This window comes from Polypterus senegalus, chromosome 6, assembly GCF_016835505.1.
Source record: "Polypterus senegalus isolate Bchr_013 chromosome 6, ASM1683550v1, whole genome shotgun sequence".
Taxonomy (NCBI): domain Eukaryota; kingdom Metazoa; phylum Chordata; class Cladistia; order Polypteriformes; family Polypteridae; genus Polypterus; species Polypterus senegalus.
This window is the reverse complement of record NC_053159.1, coordinates 3,776,322-3,798,043: the sequence shown is the minus strand read 5'-3', so window position 1 is coordinate 3,798,043 and position 21,722 is coordinate 3,776,322. Positions and strand designations below refer to the sequence as shown.

Sequence of the window (21,722 nt, the reverse complement as noted above, 5' to 3'; positions counted from 1 at the left end):
ATTAAAGTAGCACGTTAAATGCTTTGTTTTGTATTTGATCTTCTACTGTATGTGATCTATGTGTGTGAATCACTACTTGCTTTTAAACTGGCTCTCTTCCTCCAACTGGACACAGAATCCATTACATTCGTGATATTACAGCTCTCTGAATAACTAAAATACTGAGATGTATACGTGATATCATTTTCATGATGATAGGAGTTAAAGCACGTTATTAAACATGTGTTTCACTTCGATGAAATAATTTATTGCAGCAGTACAATCAGGGGGCTCTAGGCTTGTGGTGGCACTGGGCAGAGGAAGAATCGGTGGCTCCTTAGCCCCCGTCAGTAAGGTAGCTTATGCACAGTGGATGGCTGCATAACCGCCTCGTGCTCATGACACAAGCATTTAACTTTTGTCGAAATTTGTCGCTGTGTTTTTAGCTGTGTTGTTATTTTCTCTTTCTGTTTTATATTCAATATATATTGGCGTAGCCGTCACTGCAGTCAGTGCTTTTCTTTCCCCAAGTAACCGATCGCCACACAATCAGCTCTGTAATAGGCGTTAAGCCATCTGTAAGCTTAGCGCCGATTCTTCAAAACGTTTAAAGAACATTGAAATATCTTCGTAGTACATGTTTAATTATTCTATCCTTAACGACACTCCCAGTGAAGAATATAGATTATTTAAATGAAGTTAAAGTTTTATCTGTATAATTTAATAAACATATTTTGCTGAATTTCACCTTATAAATGATATCGTTTCTGTTTCTGAACCGCGAGGTCTGTACAGGAAAGGCTTTAAAACATTTTGCAGTGGCTGAGACAGCGTGTCCTTGAAGCTGTATACCGATAATTCTCTTTCCGATCAGCTGCTGCTGTGATTCACACTCAGATACAGTGATATAAATACTCTGAGTGGTGCAGTGAGAGAAATATTGAAAAAGATGATCCGCTGTGGCAACTCCTAACAAGAGGAGCTGAAAGAAGAAGAAGAAGAAGAAGAAGTGAGAGTAACAACACTAAAGCAGTTATGGTATTTGGAATACTATGGCTGTTCCCTCTACCATTATATTGTTACAAGTTAATTACAATCAGATGCATTACACTAATAAACAATATGCGGTTAGTTTCGGTGTATTTATAAAGCCGCGTCAGGAAAATAAGGTGTAACTACACAGGAACAGTAGCACTGCTTTGACACTGGGTGCCGCCAGTCTGCAAAACCGAGCGGAGAACTTGCGTATGACAAGGTATGAGGTACCGTGGAAAAGTGCGTGGATTTACGCCAAGTGTAGGTTTTATACATCGCGATTTGAACGTGGAAGAGTTCTTATGCAACGTTTCTGTGCGTATGCACCGTTTATACATGAGGCCCCAGATGATTGAACAGCCACGCCATCTACGTCGTCAGAGTTAATTGCCAGACATCGTTCATTCTCACTCGCATGGCAGTGGTTTGGTTTTGAAAAGACTGATGTTGCTCAAAAGACGGCAATCTGCAAACTATGTGGTAAATCGGTTGCCGTTAAAGACAGCTCGACAACTAACACGTTTCACCATTTGCGAACTAACCACCGCACAGAATACGAAGAATACGAAAAGGTTAAGGAGCCAAGTGTCCAGCACAAGTCTAAAGTAACCAGGGTACAAGCACAAAAACACACTCGGCAAACTTTAGCGGACTCATTCTGCAAAAAAGTGCCTTACGACAAGAAAAGCAACAGATGGCATGACATAACAAACACCGTCACCAATTACATCGCAAAAGATATGGTGCCAATTCAAGTGGTTGAGAGAGATGGTTTTAAACAACTATTGAATACTTTAGACCCAAGGAACACACTGCCTGGCCGAAAATATTTCAGTCAAACAGCTCTGCCTAAGTTGTATGATTCGTGTCGCCAAACTCTGATGCATAAACTGCAAAAGGTTTCACATTTTGCCACAACAACGGATTTATGGTCAAGCCGAACATCCGAGCCATACCTTTCCATGACGGTGCATTTCATTGACGAAACTGGCAACTGCAAAGCTTTTGTTTGCAAACATCCTACTTCCCACAAGATCACACTGGCCACATCATTGTGCAAGGTCTGAAAGATGCGCTGGCATCATGGTCACTGCGAGAAGACCGCATGGTTTGCATGCCAACAGACAGTGGGGCTAACGTTGTCAGTGCACTACGGATTAATAACTGGAAGAGGCTACCTTGTTTTGGGCATAGGCTTCATACTGCGATTGGTGCGTAATTTGGGGTTCCTCCATAAAATGCAGTTTAGGTTAAATTGATCTTATTTATTATGAAGTTATAAATACAAAAAGACCTGATAAGTAAAGTTATAGAGGACAAAAATATAATTCAATATAATTTGAAATAATACATTACATTATCTTGGAATTATCATTATCGTCAAAGTCCCAGAAAATATCGAGATATTTTTTTTTCCAATATCGCACACCCCTAATCCCAACTACAGGGTCAACCATCTTGCACATATGAAGTATGTTTTGTGAATAAATTGTTTCCGCCATTCAAATGTTAACATAATTTTGACTCACCCTGTATATACTGTACGTATGTGTGTGTGTATTTATTTAATCAGCTTCTGTAAAAAGCCAGATTTCCCTCTGGGATAAATACAATTTCTATCTATCTATAAATCATATAGTGTCTTTCTTATCTATCGAATTCCTGACAGATGTTGTATTACATATAAGATTAATTAGATATTAAAATTATTCAGAAGTTTCATCTAGATAAATTATTACTTTCTAACAATTAAGAATGAGCAGGGTGAGTTATTTCGTTAGGGCTGGCGGAGGTTTGTGGTGCATCTGCTTGTCTAGTTAATGTTTTTCAAATATTAATTTGTAAAGTTTTGCTTGTAAAGATTTAAAGGCATATTTCAAGCTTAAGGATTTCGAAATTTTGTTGTACATTTGTATGAAGGAAAAGACACACAATTATTTTGGGTAAAGTTTATTTTAATAAATCAAAATGATTCAAGCATATTCCCTATTTCAGAATCTTGGACCTAGAGTTAAACATATTACTTATGGAATATAAAAGATATGGAGCATTCTAATGTAAGCAAAACTGAAATGATGTCAAAAATAAAATAAAATTTAGTTACGGAAACGTTTTTATGATATCTCTGGAGGTTATTCATTTTTGTAAAATTTCTACCTGTGTTGATTTTATTTTGTATACGTTTCTGTCAAGTTCTGTATAATTTCTTAAAATTAATTACAATACATGCTAAAAAAAAACTTTTATAATGAATAGTTGTAAAACTCAATTTTGAAAAAAATTATATAATTGAAAATGTTAATTATACAAAAACAGAAGTTGGTTACATAAATGATTACTCGTTACCTCTGGATGTTATTCATTTGGATTCTTTATTTTTGTTAAATTTCTGTGACCGCCTTTGTTTGTATACTGTATGCATCAGTAAAAGGTTTTCTCAAAATTCTTTACAGATAAGCAGAGCGGATCTGCTTGCCCCAATCCGAGTTTAACCGTGTCCTTCGGTACAGCAGGTGGCAGTTGTGCTCCTTCCCGCTGGACGCGGACCGCCATAAATATACAACGAGTAGGAGAAAGACGACTGCCGTACAGCGTAAAATCCTGTCGCAATGTGCTGTAGTGTCGTCACGCTTTACGGGCAGGCCGGAAGGCGGGCGGGCAGCACGTGACGCGCAGCTCGGCGGTGGGACGGTGAGTATCAGTCCTGGGACAGAGCGAGGCTTGGAATGACACGGATGTGTCCGCAGATGTTTATATATTTTTTTACAATGATATAACTTAAATTGATTACTGATTAGAATCGCGGACGCATTTAAGGGAGTAAACAGTGAACACACTTGTGTTGTCGGTTTAATACAACTTGTGTGTGCAGGGAGCATGCGGTGAATGTTTTGAAAGTGCTTTACATGTGACATTTAGATCGTCGTGTATGTTTATCCATATATTTAAAGTGAAACGTGTTTGCTTTCAGTACCTAATTGTCATTCATGCAAATATAATTAAAATCTTTTAGAGTACATTTTAATTTCATATTGGAAATTTTCAAATCAATAATTTAAATGTAATCAGATCAGACCGATTTGCTCCAGTTTATGATTGGGGTCGGGTGTAGCCTGTTCCAGCAGCACAGGATGAAATGCAGGAAATTCAGAAGTTCCTCTTAAGATTAATAAAGTTTATCTAATCCGGGGGTTCTCAAGCTCGGTCCTGGGGACCCACTGTGGCTGCAGGTTTTTGTTCCAACCAGCATCTGTGTTTAATTGGACTCCTGGGCTAATTAAGTGGATTGTTACTTACCAGATTCTGCGTTTTGGGAACAATATAGAAATAAAACTAAGTTAGGTTAAAATAAATAAATAAAAAAATTAATATATGGGAATAATTTTGTTTTTTTAACAATATGTTCATCTTGATTTTCATTCTAATTTTCCAGGCGTTCTAATTTTTTAATTAATCCATTATTTACTAATTAGTGGGTCTGACGCTGAAGTAGTCGCAGCATTTCATGATTCAGTGTTGTTTGCCAGGGTGTCTCTGCTTGTTTTTAATTGTCATCATTAAGATACAATGAAGGGAAGGGAGCAAACTGCACAGACAAAGGACAAAATACAATTAAATCAACAAAATAATTCTTTGTATTTATATAGCGCTTTTCTCACTACTCAAAGCGCTCAGCAATTGCAGGTTAAGGGCCTCGCTCAAGGGCCCAACAGAGCAGAGACCCTATTCGCATTTATGGGATTCGAACCGGCAAGCTTCTGATTACCAGTGCAGATCCCTAAGCTCAGAGCCACCACTCTCTCTTAACGAAAGAGAGTTAAGCATTTAAATCAATAGCAAAAGCAGAAATATTTCTAAATGTCGTATAAATGTAAAAATCATGCTGCTGTGCTTTTCTGAATGTGGAATAAGAGAAAAAAAAAACTGATTTAAATGAGGTGTTGTCACTGATTATGAATCTGGTTGGAACAAAAACCTGCAGCCACAGTGGACCCCCGGGACCGAGTTTGAGAAGCACCGCTCTAATCAAATCTAAATGGACTTTGGCAGGGCACCAGCAGATCTCAGGGCTCATGACAGACCATGTCGGTTTACATCCCTGTAAATCTCTGAGGCGACTTTCAGCACAGTCAAACTCTCTTACTTTTCCTTACAGCCAATAATGTGCTGCCTGGTAGAGCTGTTGCTGTACGAAGGGTTAACCTGGGGTGGGCAGTGTCCGTTCTGGAGGGCTGTAGGTTTTTGTTCCAACCCAGTTTCTTAATGAGAAGTCAATTAGTACTGATGAAGCACTTCTTGTTTAAGCGATGTTTTGATGCTTCACTTTAGTGGCCTCGCCTGTTCAGGTTCCCCACCCTTAATTGCTTATCTCAGTCTTAAACAGCTGCATGCACTGTTTTAATGGCTCCTAATTAGCAATAAAATGCAAATCACAAAGAAGTCAGCAGTTCTCCATGTCACTTGTTTCCATTGACACTGCTGTGTGGATTCATCACGTACGATTTGGTTCAATAAAACACTTAATAGAAAAAATGTGACAGACTGAAAATTATCAGTTTTAGGCATCATAACCTTAGAAAGGAAGAACTCTACGATACAAGAACGTAACATTGCAGACAAACGGGCCATAGATTTAAATAAGGTCTGAGATTGGCAAAGATTGGTTTCTAATTAAGCAACTGGGTTGGAACAAAAGCCTTCAGCCACTGCTGCCCTCCAGAAACGACATTGCCCACCCGTGAGTTAACAAGTACGGCCAGTTCAGCCACAATTTGTGCCCTGTTGTATTTCTCCATCCTGTTGTGGTACTGTTTGTGAGGTCCAAAACACCCGCGTTCCTCTCTCCACGTCACTGCATTAAATGCATTGTACTTCTGGGTGAGCTTTCATCGGTGGTCAGCTCTCCTGCACACACAGCGCCTGCCCTACAACTGAAGACAAAATCGGAAGTGTTTGCTTTGATTGGATTGAGCCGCTGGCTGTGTCGCATTATGCAACTAACTTCACGGGAGCACACAGACGTTTTTTTCCAGCTTACTTAAGATTGTGTTGGCTACAACTGAAAATCGTTGAAAAGTCGTGTAATGTGACATAGCCATAAAAAAAAAAAAAAAAAATCTGTTGGGTGTATTTCTAATGCTTTAGTTTTCCTGGTTTCTTTGATTAGTGATTTGGTAATGACGACCAATAGGACAGATCTGTGGTTTATACTTTGGTTAACATTTCCTTTCCCAGGCATCCTCATTTCTCAATTAACCTTTCCTTGTGCAAGTCATAACAATAAGTGTGTATAAGATAATCATTAATACCAAATGCCTTTGGGGAAAGGATAAATGTTCTCTAAGATCATTCTTACAGACAAAAGGAAGAAGATAAAGGTTTTCAAATTGCTGCTGTGAAACAGAGAAAGGGGGCTGCTGTTCTGAGATGTTTCTCTGTGACTGCCACCGCCATTTACTGTATGGGGAAACAACCTAATTAAGGAAGAAACTTTCATTGGTTTAATGAGCACTGAATCACTTGTCTTTTTTATTTTTTTTTTACTGCCCAGCTGCAAGGTCAACTGGTCATAATAAGGTTTGAGTGACAAGCTTATGCTATGCTAAGTATATAAAGGAATGTGACTTTTGACTTCTGAGGAGAGAAAGAAAAACACACCCAGTAATCTTTCTTGTTGGTTGTTCTCTCCTTGGTGGTCTTTGGGAGAGTCATTCAGCACAGTGAATCTGTCAGTGTACCCCTCAGAAACAAGTGGTGAGGTAGAGAGTAGGGCTTTAGGAACCTTCAAGTCCTGACTCAGTGATGTTTTAGAGAATAGGATGGACACGTTTGTTAAGCTGAATGGTCTGTTCTCTTACATAATGTTAATCGTCTTCTTCTTTTGGCTGCTTCTGTTAGGGGTCGCCACAGCACATCTTCTCTCTTAAATAAGGTTATTAATACTCTAATATTCCATGATTGTAATAAAGGTGAAACTTTTGAATGTGTTTAGTTGATCCGTTTTAAAAGTTTGACATATCGCTGAATGACATCACAGAAGAAACTGTCAAATTCTATGTAAATGTCCTTAAAGCATGTAAGTCAAAATTGCAGCCATATTAAGATAACTTTATATTAAAATATACTGGGTGTCTATAAAGTCTGTGTGCAATTTAAAATAGTTGTAACTTTGTAAGTATATGTGATAAAAAGAATCTGTAAAAAGGATTAAAAAGAAGAAACACATTTTATTGTTCTTGTCCACCATCATTACTAAAACAAAGGGTGATGCAATTCTGTAGTTCTCAGGAAAACATTGTCAAGCTGATTTTTCAGTAATACCAGCAATCACATCAATTATCCTAGCTTGCAAGTCTTCTAAAGATAGAGGTTTGGTTGAATAAACGTTCGTTTTCACATGTCCCCAGGGCCGGATTTAGACTTGATAAGGCCCTAAGCTATTTGAGACATGGGGCCCTTTATAAGTCCAGTTATTCTATGTAAGTGCCAAATATGAATTGTTTTGGGGGCCCCCAAGAAGGCGGGGGCCCTAAGCTATAGCTTGTGTAGCTTATACGTAAATCCTGCACTACATATCCCCATAAAAAGAAATCCAATGGAGTCAAATCTGGTGAACGTGGAGGCCAAGAAAATGGCCCACCTCTTCCAATTCATCTGTTAGGGAATTTCTCATGTAGAAACTGTCTAACATGCAAAGCAAAGTGACAGGGAGCACCATCTTGTTGAAACCCTGTATTCTCTATATGTCCTAATTGTTCAAGTTGAGGAATAAAATCATTTTGCAGCATTTCTAAATAGCTATCACCATTAACAACACGCCCTTCAAAAAAGAATGGCCCTATGACTCGATTTTTTTCCCCAAAGCACACCACACATTAACTTTGGGAGAATCGCTTTCATGTTCAACAGACTCCTGTGGATTTTCAGTTCCCCAAATACGGCAAAAATAAAACTTTCTAAAGACAAAAAAAAAAAAACACTAGATACATCAAGCTTTCTAATCCTTTTTAAAGATTCTTTCTATCACATATACTTACAAAGTTACAACTATTTTAAATTTGCATGTGGACTTTATGGACACCCTGTATGTATGTGTGTGTATATCTACAGCGCTTCATCACTTTTTCCACAGTTTATGTTACAGCCTTATTCCAAAATGGATTAAATTGTTTTTTTTCCCCAGAATTCTACACACAACACCCCATAATGACAACGTGAAAAAAGTTTACTTGAGATTTTTGCAAATTTATTAAAAATAAAAAACTGAGAAAGCACATGTACATAAGTATTCACAGCCTTTGCCATGAAGCTCCAAATTGAGCTCAGGTCCATCCTGTTTCCCCTGATCATCCTTGAGATGTTTCTACAGCTTCATTGGAGTCCACCTGTGGTCAATTCAGTTGACTGGACATGATTTGGAAGGCACACACCTGTCTATAGAAGGTCCCACAGTTGACAGTTCATGTCAGAGCACAAACCAAGCATGAAGTCAAAGGAATTGTCTGTAGACCTCCAAGACTGGATTGTCTCAAGGCACAACTCTGGGGAAGGTTACAGAAAAATGTCTGCTGCTTTGAAGGTCCCAATGAGCACAGTGGCCTCCATCATCTGTAAGTGGAAGAAGTTCGAAACCACCAGGACTCTTCCTAGAGCTGGCCGGCCATCTAAACTGAGCGATCGGGGGAGAAGGGCCTTAGCCAGGGAGGTGACCAAGAACCTGATGGTCACTCTGTCAGAGCTCCAGAGGTCCTCTGTGGAGAGAGGAGAACCTTCCAGAAGGACAGCCATCTCTGCAGCAATCCACCAATCAGGCTTGTATGGTAGAGTGGCCAGACGGAAGCCACTCCTTCGTAAAAGGCACATGGCAGCCCGCCTGGAGTTTGTCAAAAGGCACCCAAAGGACTCTCAGACCATGAGAAACAAAATTCTTTGGTCTGATGAGACAAAGATTGAACTCTTTGGTGTGAGTGCCAGGCGTCACGTCTGGAGGAAACCAGGCACCGCTCATCACCAGGCCAATACCATCTCTACAGTGAAGCATGGTGGTGGCAGCGTCAGGAACTGGGAGACTAGTCAGGATAAAGGGAAAGATGACTGCAGCAAAGTACAGAGACATCCTGGATGAAAACCTGCTCCAGAGCGCTCTTGACCTCAGACTGGGGCGACGGTTCATCTTTCAGCAGGACAACGACCCTAAACACACAGCCAAGATATCACAGGAGTGGCTTCAGGACAACTCTGTGAATGTCCTTGAGTGGCCCAGACTTGATTCTGATTGAACATCTCTGGAGAGATCTTAAAATGGCTGTGCACCGACGCTTCCCATCCAACCTGATGGAGCTTGAGAGGTGCTGCAAAGAGGAATGGGCAAAACTGGCCAAGGATAGGTGTGCCAAGCTTGTGCCATCATATTCAGAAAGACTTGAGGCTGGAATTGCTGCCAAAGGTGCATCGACAAAGTATTGAGCAAAGGCTGTGAATACTTATGGACGTGGGATTTCTCAGTTTTGTTATTTTTAATAAATTTGCAAAAGCCTCAAGTAAACTTTTTTCACGTTGTCATTATGGGGTGTTGTGTGTAGAATTCTGAGGAAAAAATTAATTTAATTAATTTTGGAAAAAGGCTGTAACATAAACTGTGGAAAAAGTGATGAAGCGCTGTGAATACTTTCCGGATGCACTGTATTTTACATATGTCAGAAATAGAAACTTGTTTATGTGATTCAATTCTATAAACCAGGTCTTTGCCACGACCCAATCTTGCCCTTCTTACAGTGGGGGAAATAGTTATTTGATCCCCTGCTGAATTTGTAAGCTTGCTCATAATTACAAAGAAATGAACAGTCTCTGATTTTTATGGCAGTTTCATTTTATTGGAAAGAGACAGAATATGAACCAAAAATCCAGAAAAATCACATTACATAAAAGCTATACATTGATTTGCATGTCATTGAGAGAAATACGGATTTGATCCCCAAGCAAAACATGACTTAGTACTTGGGGAGAAACCCTTGTTGGCAAGCACAGCGGTACGATGTTTCCTGTAGTTGGTCGCCAGGTTTGCACACATCTCAGCAGGGTTGTTGGCCCACTCCTCTTTACAGAAACTCTCTAAATCCTTTAGGTTTCTTGGCTGCAGCTTGGCAACTGGCTAGGCCACTCCATGACCTTAATGTGCTTCTTTTTAGCCACTCCTTTGTTACCTTGGCAGTATGTTTTGGGCCATTGTCATACTGGAAGATCCATCCACGACCCATCTTCAGTGTTCTGGTTGAGGGAAGGAGGTTCGCGTCCAAGATTTTAGGGTACATGGCCCCATCCATTGTCCCCTCAATGTGGTGAAGTCATCCAGCACCCTTAGCAGAAAAACATTTCCCTAAAGCATAATGTTTCCACCTCCGTGCTTGACTGTGGGGATGGCGTTCTTTGGGTCATACTCGGCATTTGTCAAACATGGCGGGTCGACTTGATGCCAAAGAGATTGATTTTGGTTTCATCTGACTACAGCTCTTTCTCCCAAGCCCTCTCTGAATCATTTAGATATTCACTGGCAAACTTAAGACAGACCTGTACTTGTGCCTTCTTGAGCAGGGGGACCTTGCGGGGTCGCTGCAAGATTTCAATCCATTACGGCGTAGTGTTACCAATTGTGTCCTTGGTGACGGTGGTGGTGCCTTCAAATCATTAACAAGATCCTCCTGGGTAGTTGTGGGCTGATCCTTTCTCATCATCATTTCTCATCATCATCTTCACCGCATGAGGCAAGATCTTGCATGGACCTCCAGACCAAGGGTGATTTGATGGTCATTTTCTATTTCTTCCATTTCCGAATAATCGCACCAACAGTTGTCACCTTCTCACCAAGCTTCTTGCTGATGGTCTTGTAGTCCATTGCAGCCTTGTGCAGGTCTTGTCAAGTGACAGCTCTTTAGTGTTACCCTCTGTGGTGGAGAGGTTGGAGTGGAAGAAATTGATTCTGTGGACAGAACAAAACAAGTTGAGATCAGGAGTATCTGTGATTGATTGATTGATTGTCATGTGACACACAGCCAATCTGTGGAAGCCAGAATTCTGGCTGGGTTGTAGGGGATCAAATCCTTATTTCTCTCAATGACATGCAAATCAATTTATAATTTTATGTAATGTGTTTTTTCAGGATTTTTGGTTGATATTCTGTCTGTCTCCATTAAAATGAAGCTGCCATAAAAATCGGAGCCTGTTCATTTCTTTGTAAGTGAGCAAGCTTACAAATTCAGCAGGGGATCAAATAATTATTTGCCCCACTGTAATTCCTTCTATACCCATTCCTGGTCTTAAGAATGGTCCCCCATCGAGATTCACAAATGATCATTATGGCATTCCCGCCTTGAAGATTTGTCGCCCAACCATCATAACTAGTTGTCCCGTTCGAGAATTATCAGCGATCGTCAGAGCAGAGCAATGTCAATTGCTTTATCAACCCACCGCGACCCTAACCCTAACCCTAACCCATTCACATTGAACACAATGGTAACCTGTGACCCATAGTTTAAGGAACCTTCTGTTATCTAACAAAAGCTCAGCACCTGAGAATAAAGAATATGGTTTTGATGGGAAATACTAAAAAGCATAAAACACATTGGCTCTACTTTCTTTAATAAAACAAGGATGTCCAAAAAAAGTCATTACCTTAAAAATGTTTGACAAACTAATAAAAAACTTTTTTTATGTATTTCTTACAGCATTTATGATCATACCCTAAAAATGTTGGTCAGGCTCAGCAGAAGACTGGTGCCATTTGTGCACAAATACCGAAATGGCTTGCTTATCGCTTCATGCGGCGGTGTCTTCTCAGTCAGTATCTTTTACCACGTGTTCCCAGAGCAGACATATAAGAAAATCTACCAGGCCTGGAGCCAGGGACAACCTGCTGTCCTTTCTGAAAACCTGCAGAATTTGTTCCAAGAAGTGCTCAAGGAAACCAAGGTTCGCTCACCACAAAACTACCGAGCGTTCGCAGCCTTTGGCTTTCACCCGATAAGTGCCGGAATCCCTTGGATGCCAGGTAGGGCTCACGTGGGCATTCCTGCCAACTTTAACAGTACTACAGAAGGCAAAAGTGGGATCAAAAACAGAGTTGTTATAATAAATGGGAAGGAGGTGGACTGGGAAGGCACCCAAGGAGCATTACTGAAGGAAGCTCTGACGTTTTCACCAGAAGCAAAGAAGTTTGCCCTGGCTCGGGAACTCTCTTGCCTGGAGATCAGTGGGCCTGTTTTATACGCTGCCGTGGCGCCCGCATGTTTGGCTGCTACTTGGTTTTCAGGAGTTGTGATAAAACAAATGTTTGGCCTGTACGCTCGACCTGTGGCAGTTCGTGGACTTGTAAATTTGGCAGTGGCCTTGTTGGGTTCTTCGTGTTATTTTCTTGCCTCCGATGCAGTCAATCAGTGGCTCGAGTATCACACTGACCGCAAGGTTGCCAGTCTTTCTGAGGAGTATGCAAGGGGGGGAGTTGAGTTTTATGACAAAATCCTGGCTCGGAATAGAACTCTTCGAGTACTGATGGGTAGAAAAGGAGAAGAGATGTACGCTCCTAGTGGCAATTTGTTTCCTAAACACTGGATCAGATTAAAATATGCACCTTATACCGCAAGAAAAGAGCGCCTACTTCGTATTTTAAACAGATATAGGGTGCACCAACAATAACGAAGACCTTGAAGCCAGTGGTACAAGTATGCATAGTTAATAAAGAATTTGTTATTTAAATAAAAAGGTCTGTTTTCTGATAATGTTTTCGTAGAAACTTATAAAAAAAATTGACTAGTGGTGGTGTGGTGTATGCCAGTTGGGCGCATTTACATTCAATTTCGTTTTGTGACGGCTCTATGGTGAGCACTCTTGTCTCCAGGAACTTGGCTTTAAATCCCAGGCCGGGCCTTGTTGGTGAGCAGTGTCACCAAGTGTCACTGTTGCCTGCAGACATTCATCCATGTGACACTCTTGAGCCCTTTGGCAGACAAACTGCCTTCTCTTATAACCAAAAATTAAAAATTGTGTCCCGTCAGTCCTGAGCACGTTCACCCCAGTCTTTGTGAATTACTATGCTCTGTTTACACCTCAGAGGAATGGCTTTTCGGTTCAGATCACTTCAGACTGCAGATGAATGTCACAGGGTTCCAGTAGTTTCTACCAGTTCTGAGCCGACGGTGATTGCCATCTTCCAGTTTCAAAGGCAAGTTTGCTTGATGTGTTTCTCATTTTCTGTGGCTAACCACTGGGTTTCCAGCCCTTAGCATTGCCCATTTGTAAAGGAACATGGACAGCACATATAAGAACACCTAACTGCAAGGTGAGCACCTTGTGTCTTGTTCCTGTGCTCACATTTGCTCATGGTATAAACCAGGGGTTGCCAACTCTGGTCCTGCAGGACCACCATGGCTGCAGGTTTTCATTCTAACCCTTTTTTTTTTTTTTTTAACGATTGCCCTGTTTGCGCTGCTAATGAACTTCTTGTGAATTAATTTTAATTGATTTTTTTTTTTAAAGATTTGTTCCCCTGAATTTCTTCATCGTTCCTCTGAATTGCTTCATTTCTTTCCTTAAATGGCACCCAAACAGAAATGAAATGTGAGGTGAGGGAGTCAACAGAAGACCAACTAAGTCAGGGCCTGAAACTCCAACTAATTGCACTCCAACCAGCTGTTTAATGAGGTGCTGAGTCTCGTTGTTAATTAAACTCGTTCTTTAATCTCATGGCTTGTTGCTGCTCTCATTGTGCCAATAGCAGACATTTCTGAAATTGTGGATTTTCTCTTTCTAAGAGCACTGGGGACCTGAGAAGATCAACATTCCTGAGACCTGCATCAGCTCATGCTTTGGCTCATTTTGTATCTCATTATTCTTTGGCTGCTAATTAAGTTAAAAGAAACAAAATTAAGGGGTTTGAGTCTTCAAGCTCAAACTAGTTCAAAAGAATTTAATTAGCAGCAAAAACAGGTCAGTCATTAAGAAAAGGGTTAGAATGAAAACCTGCAGCCACGGTGGTCCTCCAGGACTGGAGCTGGTGACCATTGGCATATACACCACATCTGCCTCCCCTTCCCTGTTTTAGTCTGGCGGTCTTTTGCCCGATTGTTATTTCCTCAACGCAGCTGTTTCTGTTTCTCACATTGGTTCACTTTTTGTTCATTAGCACCTTCATCGCACATCAGGCAGTATGCTGACCGAGATCTCACATTTTAGAGCACTTTCCTGTTCAATTACTATAGGAGTTTCTTTAAGGATTTTTGGATATCTTATTGTGTTGCTTCGCTTTTTGAAAAAGGAATGTGCTCAGTACTATTGACACACTAATCTAGAAGTCATAAAATGACTATTTAGGACAAAGATTTTTGTGAATTATTTAGAGTGCCTAAGCCTTTTGTACAGTACTGTATATATACAAGTGGGGAATCAAAAATTCCCAGAATTGTAAAAACAAAAACCGTTATTATGAAACTTAAATTCCCATATTGTCACCTTCAAAATATTCTCCTTGAGATGCAATTCATTTGTCCCAGCGCTTCTCCCGTTCCTGATGCCATTTCCTGTACTCACGTCTAGAGCTTGCTGCCAGTTTTTTCCCTTCAGTATCAATTTTAATGATAGTTTTTTCCCTTCAGTATCAATTTTAATGATAGGAACAAAAAGGAGTCATGGGGAGTGATATATGGCATATACGGGGTGGTTGGAGGTCAAAGCAACAACTTCATTAATTGTTTGTCAAAAACTCTCTGACCACATGGTGTGTGTGTAGGCACATTGTCATGGTGCAAAATCCAGTTCCGGGTGCGTCACTTTTTCCCGAGGCTTTCCCGTAGACACCTCAGCAGTTCAATGAAATGTCACTGCTTAAGGGGCAAACTCTTTAAAACAATTTCTTCAGTGTTGAAAAATATGACCATCATTGTCTTGGGAATCAGCCTTGGTGACTTGGGGAAACAAAATCCCTTAAGTAACCTGTGCAGTTGTAGAATAAATTGAAGAAATAACACACTTGATCAACTCGGCATGATGATGCTCGGCGGACTGATTAACCAGACTGTAGGCATACGATACTTAGTGGCATATTCGATAACTACACCCTTCTCATGTGCTATTGACAGATTCTGGGAATTTTTGGGACCCCCTTCATATATACATGGTAAATAGATCCATCCATCCATTATCCAACCCGCTATATCTTAACTACAGGGTCACGGGGGGTCTGCTGGAGCCAATCCCAGCAAACACAGGGCACAAGGCAGGAAACAAACCCTGGGCAGGGCGCCAGCCCACCGCAGGGCGTTTTATTAATCCCAAGGGGAAATTCACAAATAAGTAAATAAATAAGTTGAAAAAGGCAAAAATAAAGAGTTGGGGATTGGCCCTGTAGATTGTTGGCAGAGCAATCAAATAAGACTGAAAACCATCTTGCAAGCTGTGTGTGTCCAATTCAGGACGTGAAAACAGGAGGAAGAGGGTTGGAAAAAGAGTATTAATGCAACAAAAAGACAAATGATACATGGCGATACAGAGGCTTTATATTTTGGCGGCAGGAAGTAGGGTGAGGTCATCAAGGCGGGACAGAAGTGAGGTGATCCAGAGGGGGTGGAAGTGAGGTCATCTGGAAGGGGGGAAAGTGACTTAATCCTCTGTGCTTCTGTGGAAAATGAAAGAGAGAAGCTCACCTCACCTCACTTCCACCCCCTCTGGATCACCTCACTTCTGTCCCGCCTTGATGACCTCACCCTACTTCCTGCCGCCAAAATATAAAGCCTCTGTATCGCCATGTATCATTTGTCTTTTTGTTGCATTAATACTCTTTTTCCAACCCTCTTCCTCCTGTTTTCACGTCCTGAATTGGACACACACAAACACACGTGTATGGTATATATGACCACAGGGGCACTTTGTATTTGTACCGTACAGTATACTGGTACTGAAAGAGTACAGAAAAACCCAATTGCTAAAATGGTTCTGTACCATACAGTAGAACCCTGATTATGTGAAGTAATGTGGACCGATGGTGCCTCGCATAGCTGAACACTCGGATAAAACAGATGACCCCTGTGGTGGTGAGAGAGATGAACTACAGCAGTCGGAGATGGTCATGGCGTGGCTGACTGCTGGAGCGTGCCATTCAGCTCACATGACAAAGCACCCCCCTCTCAGCCAGATATTGGGGGTTCACAGCTCACCACAGCGCAAATCTTCAAAATGAGATGCTTCTTTGTGCGAGTCCACAGCAGTTCAGTTATCAATAAGAGTGGGATTTGCGGACTGGTGGAGTGTACAGTAGGGGTGATGTAGTGCAGAGAAGGTGGGGGCTGACCCAGAGATAGAGATTGATCAGCTGATGTCACCAGGGAAGCGGAGTGCTCACAGGGATTAGTGACACGGACACCGCAAAGCACTCGCCTCCAAGCCAGAGACTGCAAGTTTGCAGTTCAACATGGCACTTTGAAATATCGAAGCACAAAAATCGTAAGTGAACACAACAGTACGACATTTGTCCATGTTCAAAGCCAATGACACACTGACAATGGATGAGGGAGGGGTGAGTGAGTTCCTGTTTAAAGTGACAGTCCACCCAAAAAAGGATCTTTTTTGGTATCTGTTACTTACACCATGTTCTTTGTAGTGGCGTAATCACATATTTTCATGGAACATTTATGATAAATTGGGATTGAATGAGGACTCAGCTTGGACAACAACAAACAAGACAAAATAAAGGTCACGTGACCCAGTCATAAGCGCACGTCACAAATATGCATGCTTTTGCTAAAATATTGCTCAATAAACCATCTCCCGTAAATTGTTTTCATGCACGACATTGAAACGCACACAAGTGCAACTAAATGTCTGAAGTTGAGACAAACCCGGGTGCCATCACTGCAAACAATGAGGAGTGGGTGGTGCATCCAAAAGTTATTGGAATTTTTGTAAAGGACTTGAAGTTGCCACGTTCCTTGTTGTATTTACTGTACTCTGTTGTGGGGTACAAAATCTGTGAATTGTGATCCCATATTTTCATTATATTTTGCTCAAGACAACAACAGATGAACTAAACTCAGGACACATCAAAACATATCCTCTTCTCAGTTGTATCTCACTTTTAAAACAGCTGTTCCAACAAAGAAAGAAATAAGACATGCTGGTGCCCAAGGTTATTGATTAGTTTATAACCTCAGCATCTGGGACAACAAGTAGCTAAATTGGTTTACAACCTGGGAAAGGAAGACATGCCAGTAGGTATTATGCAACATCAAAGAAAAGTTTCATTGTTTGGGGAAAACGGACAGTGAATTCATTCATCATATCAGCCAATCAGAATATCTAACAATCATATCTTGCAAAACACCCCAGTAGAATTTTATAATAAATATGCCTTGTCTGAAGAAGGACATAGGAGGGAGGAAGAAGATGGGTCGAAGACGTCGGGAGAAGAGAACAGAGCGACCACAGAAGAGGGTGCTGGCAACGAGTGGCCATTTCCATCTGATCATCAGAAAAGCATTTAATGAACAACTACGAGTGTGCGATCATAAGCCGCCGGCGACATTCATCCTTGTCATCTTTAACTTTTCGTAAGCTTTTTCTAAAGACTATATATATATCCAGACTTTACTATCAGTCCTATTTTCTATTATTCTTTGTTCTACTGGTATTATTATTATTCTTGTAATAAATACCATGCTGCTTTTAACTTTCTATGCTTTGTCTTCATGCCTAGAGTGATTGAAGTAATAAGGTAGATTTCTTTGAGCACCTGGTGCAGCCAGAGGTTTGCCATACGCTCCATGCTGCGAGGTTTATTAAGGCTGAGGGTGAGAGCTCCACCCAACAGTAGAGAACATGACGTCAAGTAAGGCATTCTTGCCTGATAAATGGCCGATAATCAAGGATACTGAGCCTTTGTATATTTAAATGCATTCTTGGAGACCAAAAGTAATATTAAGGTCTGAGATATCATTAAAACATAACTTGTTATCAGCACAAACAACATGCAAGTTGCTTGAAGTGCTGAGAGAGTGACAAGCTGTGTTATTCCTAAGGTACTTGGGTGGTTTAAAGTGCTAGAAGTTCACCATTTGCGTGTTTCTCATTCATGGGGCACTGTTGTGATTAGGGTCTATGTGTCTGCGTATAGGTATGTATGTGTGTGTTAATCTTAAGGTGCGACAGTAGACTAACCTGGTGACGAACTTGACGAGTACACTTACCCTTGAAGAAAATAGGTAAAGGGTAAGTAGAGGGAGATATCACAATAATACATACTCCGTATGTTCATGTATGCTGTGATGACTCTAAAGGGCATAGCAGCCACTCAACGTGCCACAGACAGACGCTAGAGGCACACTAATAAAAACAGAAATGCTTTTATTTTTCTTCACCTCGTGGGAAATGCCTTCCCCGTTTCCCACAAGCACAACACAGTCCCACAAGCACAATACCACACAATAATTCTTCTTCTTCTTCTCCTCCACTCCTCCTCAGCAAGCTTCGTTCTCTACCACCCAACTCTGGCTCACTGAGTAACATCCACTGGCCCCTTATATAAGGTACCTGGAAGTGCTTCAGGTGCTCGTTGCCCCACTTCCAGGTGTGACGGAAGAACGCCCACAAGGACTCGGGAACAGCTGCAGCGCCCTCTGGCACCATCCCCCGGATGCCAACAGGGCTGAATCCAACTCCACCTCCCATGAAGCCCCGTGGCAGTCTGAGACACTGCTGCCACCCAGTGGGGGCTGCCATCTAATGTTCTGGGAAGGTAATGAATGCTCTGTCCATACTTGTTCCCCCAGCCCTTCCAAGGCAAGGGCCCCGGCCATCTGCGACAATGCATACGTGATCCTGTTTAACAAGCTGAAGTTCATGCATTGCAGATGGGAGCTGTGCTCGTGCGCTGAGCCCCTACACAGTGAAGGACACTATACAAAAGTAAAACTGGGAACCGCTTCAGAAGAATCCTGCCTTTGGCCGTCAACGTCGCGTTTCCAGAGCCCAGGGACGGTGATGTGCTCACGTAGGCAGTGGCTGCTCCTCTCGCATGAATAAACAGAGCAGCTAAGAATAGAGCTGGATCATCCTACAGGAGGTGGGCTTCATCTTTGTTTATTCTGCTTTTGCCTGAGGACAGCAACGCAATGTCATGTGCTGCATGCTTCAGTAATCGTCTCCTGAATGTCGTGAGTTTGCATTTTGCATTCAGATGATTACAAAAACAGTCCAAAGGTGCACTGCTTGTTTTTTATTGCATCTTATACACTGTTGTATTCTGATTATTAATCAAGTCAGTGAATTCATTAATCATTTTTTTTTCAGATCAGAGAGACCTGCTGAAGCTCACATGTTGCAGCATGACAGCCATTAACTGCTGTAAAACATAAACAGGGAACGAGTGGCCAGTGCAGAAGAACAAGACCGGGAGATGCCTTTGAATAATGTGAAGTGTTGACACAAACATAGTGAACAGGGGGAAATAACTCGGTCCAGGACCTTCATTTGCCAGCCTAGAGATAGGCCTCACCCCAGGCGGCCTAAACCCAACTCCGCCAAAAAAAGGGAGTGGGCTTGGCTTTCAAAGTTCAAAAATGTTCCAGAAACACAAAAATACCTGGCAAGGGAGAGGAAACTGTAAAACCCCTGGCTAGGACAGCAAAGGGCAATGCAGAACCTTTTTATAAATGAAGACTTTATTTGAAGGAACAAAGAGAAAACAAAAAAAAGGCAAAAAGAACTTGACAACTTGACTTGGCAACCTGAAAAAATCGATAACGAGTGTCTTGAAACTGGGAGATGTAAGCAGAAGGTGAAAAAACAAAAATAAAACAAAGCAGCTGAATCCGAGACCAGAGGCAAAAATCACAGTCAATAATCTGGCAATAAATTGAAAAATAATAAGAGAATTCATAAATGTAAAGAAGGTGTTATCTATCTGCTGATCGGGTAAGGCTCAGTGCGAAAGGCGGACCTTCTGTTCCATCTGCTGATTAATTCAAGGTCACGCCTTCTAGAAATGTGGGATGCGACCCTGATGGCAGTACAAACAGAAAAAGCCTGCAAGACCTCAAATGTCAGCCTTAATCTCCATGACAGCCACCTCAGGTCTTCACAATCATGTTATGACTGATGTATTTTATTCATTTTTTTTGTCTGCCTTTATCGAGTGCCTTTTGGATGCATCCACGTCTTTCTTATTCACCCTCTTGCTTTCATTTCTGCTCTGTATCCTGCATGGACGTTGTGAGGCAGAAGCCTGTTTCTTATAAGTTTCGCTGTATTGACATTTCAATCTTTTTGTTTGAAGTCTCGGGTCCTTTTAGTCAATTTCCCTTCACAACCTGTCTGAGTACGAACTTAACAATGGTGAGTAGGCCAGGAGGATGCTTGTCCTTCATCAGATCGTATAAATATGGTGGCGGCTCCATGACACGTTACCCCTTTGTTGGACTATCAAGATCTTCAACTTCTTCAGCGTAGTTCATTTCGAAATTAGCAACGGGTTTCATTTACGATTTTCTTAAATTCTTTCCGCCTTCGTCGACTGATTTTGTGTTTTCATTGCGTGTTTTGGTTTGTCTGTTTCCGTTCGTCTCTCGCTCACGTGTGTTTCTTGCCTCACGTTATGTTATTCATCTCCCGGTTATTATTTCATTTTCTTCTGGACTCCATTTTTAAGTAAAGGGTGAGCCAAAATGTAGGTGAGCCCACCATACTGACTCACCAAAATGTCAGCCCTTCCAGATTCAGGAGCTTTTATACCACAAGATTTTTCGAGGAATCCCTCTTCTTCAGGGTCCAGCAACAAAGTAGGACACTTGAAAAGAATAATATGGGGTGAGCCAAAATGAAGTACCCCCATTTTGTCCAGGTTATGGCGCGGGGTGGGTTGGGGGTTCCTTTTATAGGCGATTCCTTGTAGTGTTCAGTCGGCCACATGCCTTGGTCCGGTGCACACCGTTGCTTTTGCTGTCGAAGTGTTCTTCAAAAATGACGAATCCATCATCACTACACAACGTGCCTTCTAAACGCACTTCAGCATTGCTCCTAACGGTGGAGTCCCAGATCGGAAAACAATTTAGACAGACGGGTCCAACATTGAACAGAAAATCTCCAGGCCGTCCTCGGACTGTATGAACGCCTGAAAAGATCTAAGCTGTAAGGGCATCCATTTTGCAGTCTCCTAGACGTTCAGAGAGCTTCTGCCTTCGGTATTTCCTACACGTCTTTGAGGAGGACACTGCATGAAGACCTTAATTTCCATCTCTACAAAATGATGGCAGTGCAGGACGCAAAGAGCATCAACATTCTGCAAACCGTTCATCGAGATGCCATCGTCATGTGACATCAGCAACGAGGCACATTTCCATTTGAATGGTTGTGTGAATAAGCAAAATGTCCGCTATTGGGCTGAAACCAACCCTCATGAACTTCATCAGAGACCCCCGCACAGTGAGCACACGTGTTACAGTTTGGTGCGCCGTGATAGAATTTGCCATTGTAGGCCCTTACTTATTTTGAGCAACGGTCACCGTCACTTCAGAACATTACACTGAAATGCTAAATCGGGCCCCAGCTGCAAGAAATGGATGTGGTGGATGCCTGGTTTCAACAGGACGGTGCGACAGCTCATATGGCCTGTGCGGAGATCCATGCAAGTTTTGGGGGAGATGTTTCTTGGGTAAGCTGATCTCTCTGCGCGG

At 41.7% G+C, this 21,722-nt stretch overlaps 1 protein-coding gene across 1 annotated transcript; it reads left to right on the top strand.

The window, feature by feature from the left end:
* The first annotated feature begins 3,611 nt into the window (after positions 1-3,611).
* On the top strand, positions 3,612-12,768 carry tmem177 (transmembrane protein 177). Its single transcript, XM_039755291.1, has 2 exons — positions 3,612-3,705; positions 11,736-12,768. The coding sequence occupies exon 2, from the start codon at positions 11,758-11,760 to the stop codon at positions 12,700-12,702; it is 945 nt and encodes a 314-aa protein (XP_039611225.1). The 5' UTR covers positions 3,612-3,705; positions 11,736-11,757; the 3' UTR covers positions 12,703-12,768.
* The last annotated feature ends 8,954 nt before the right edge of the window (positions 12,769-21,722 follow it).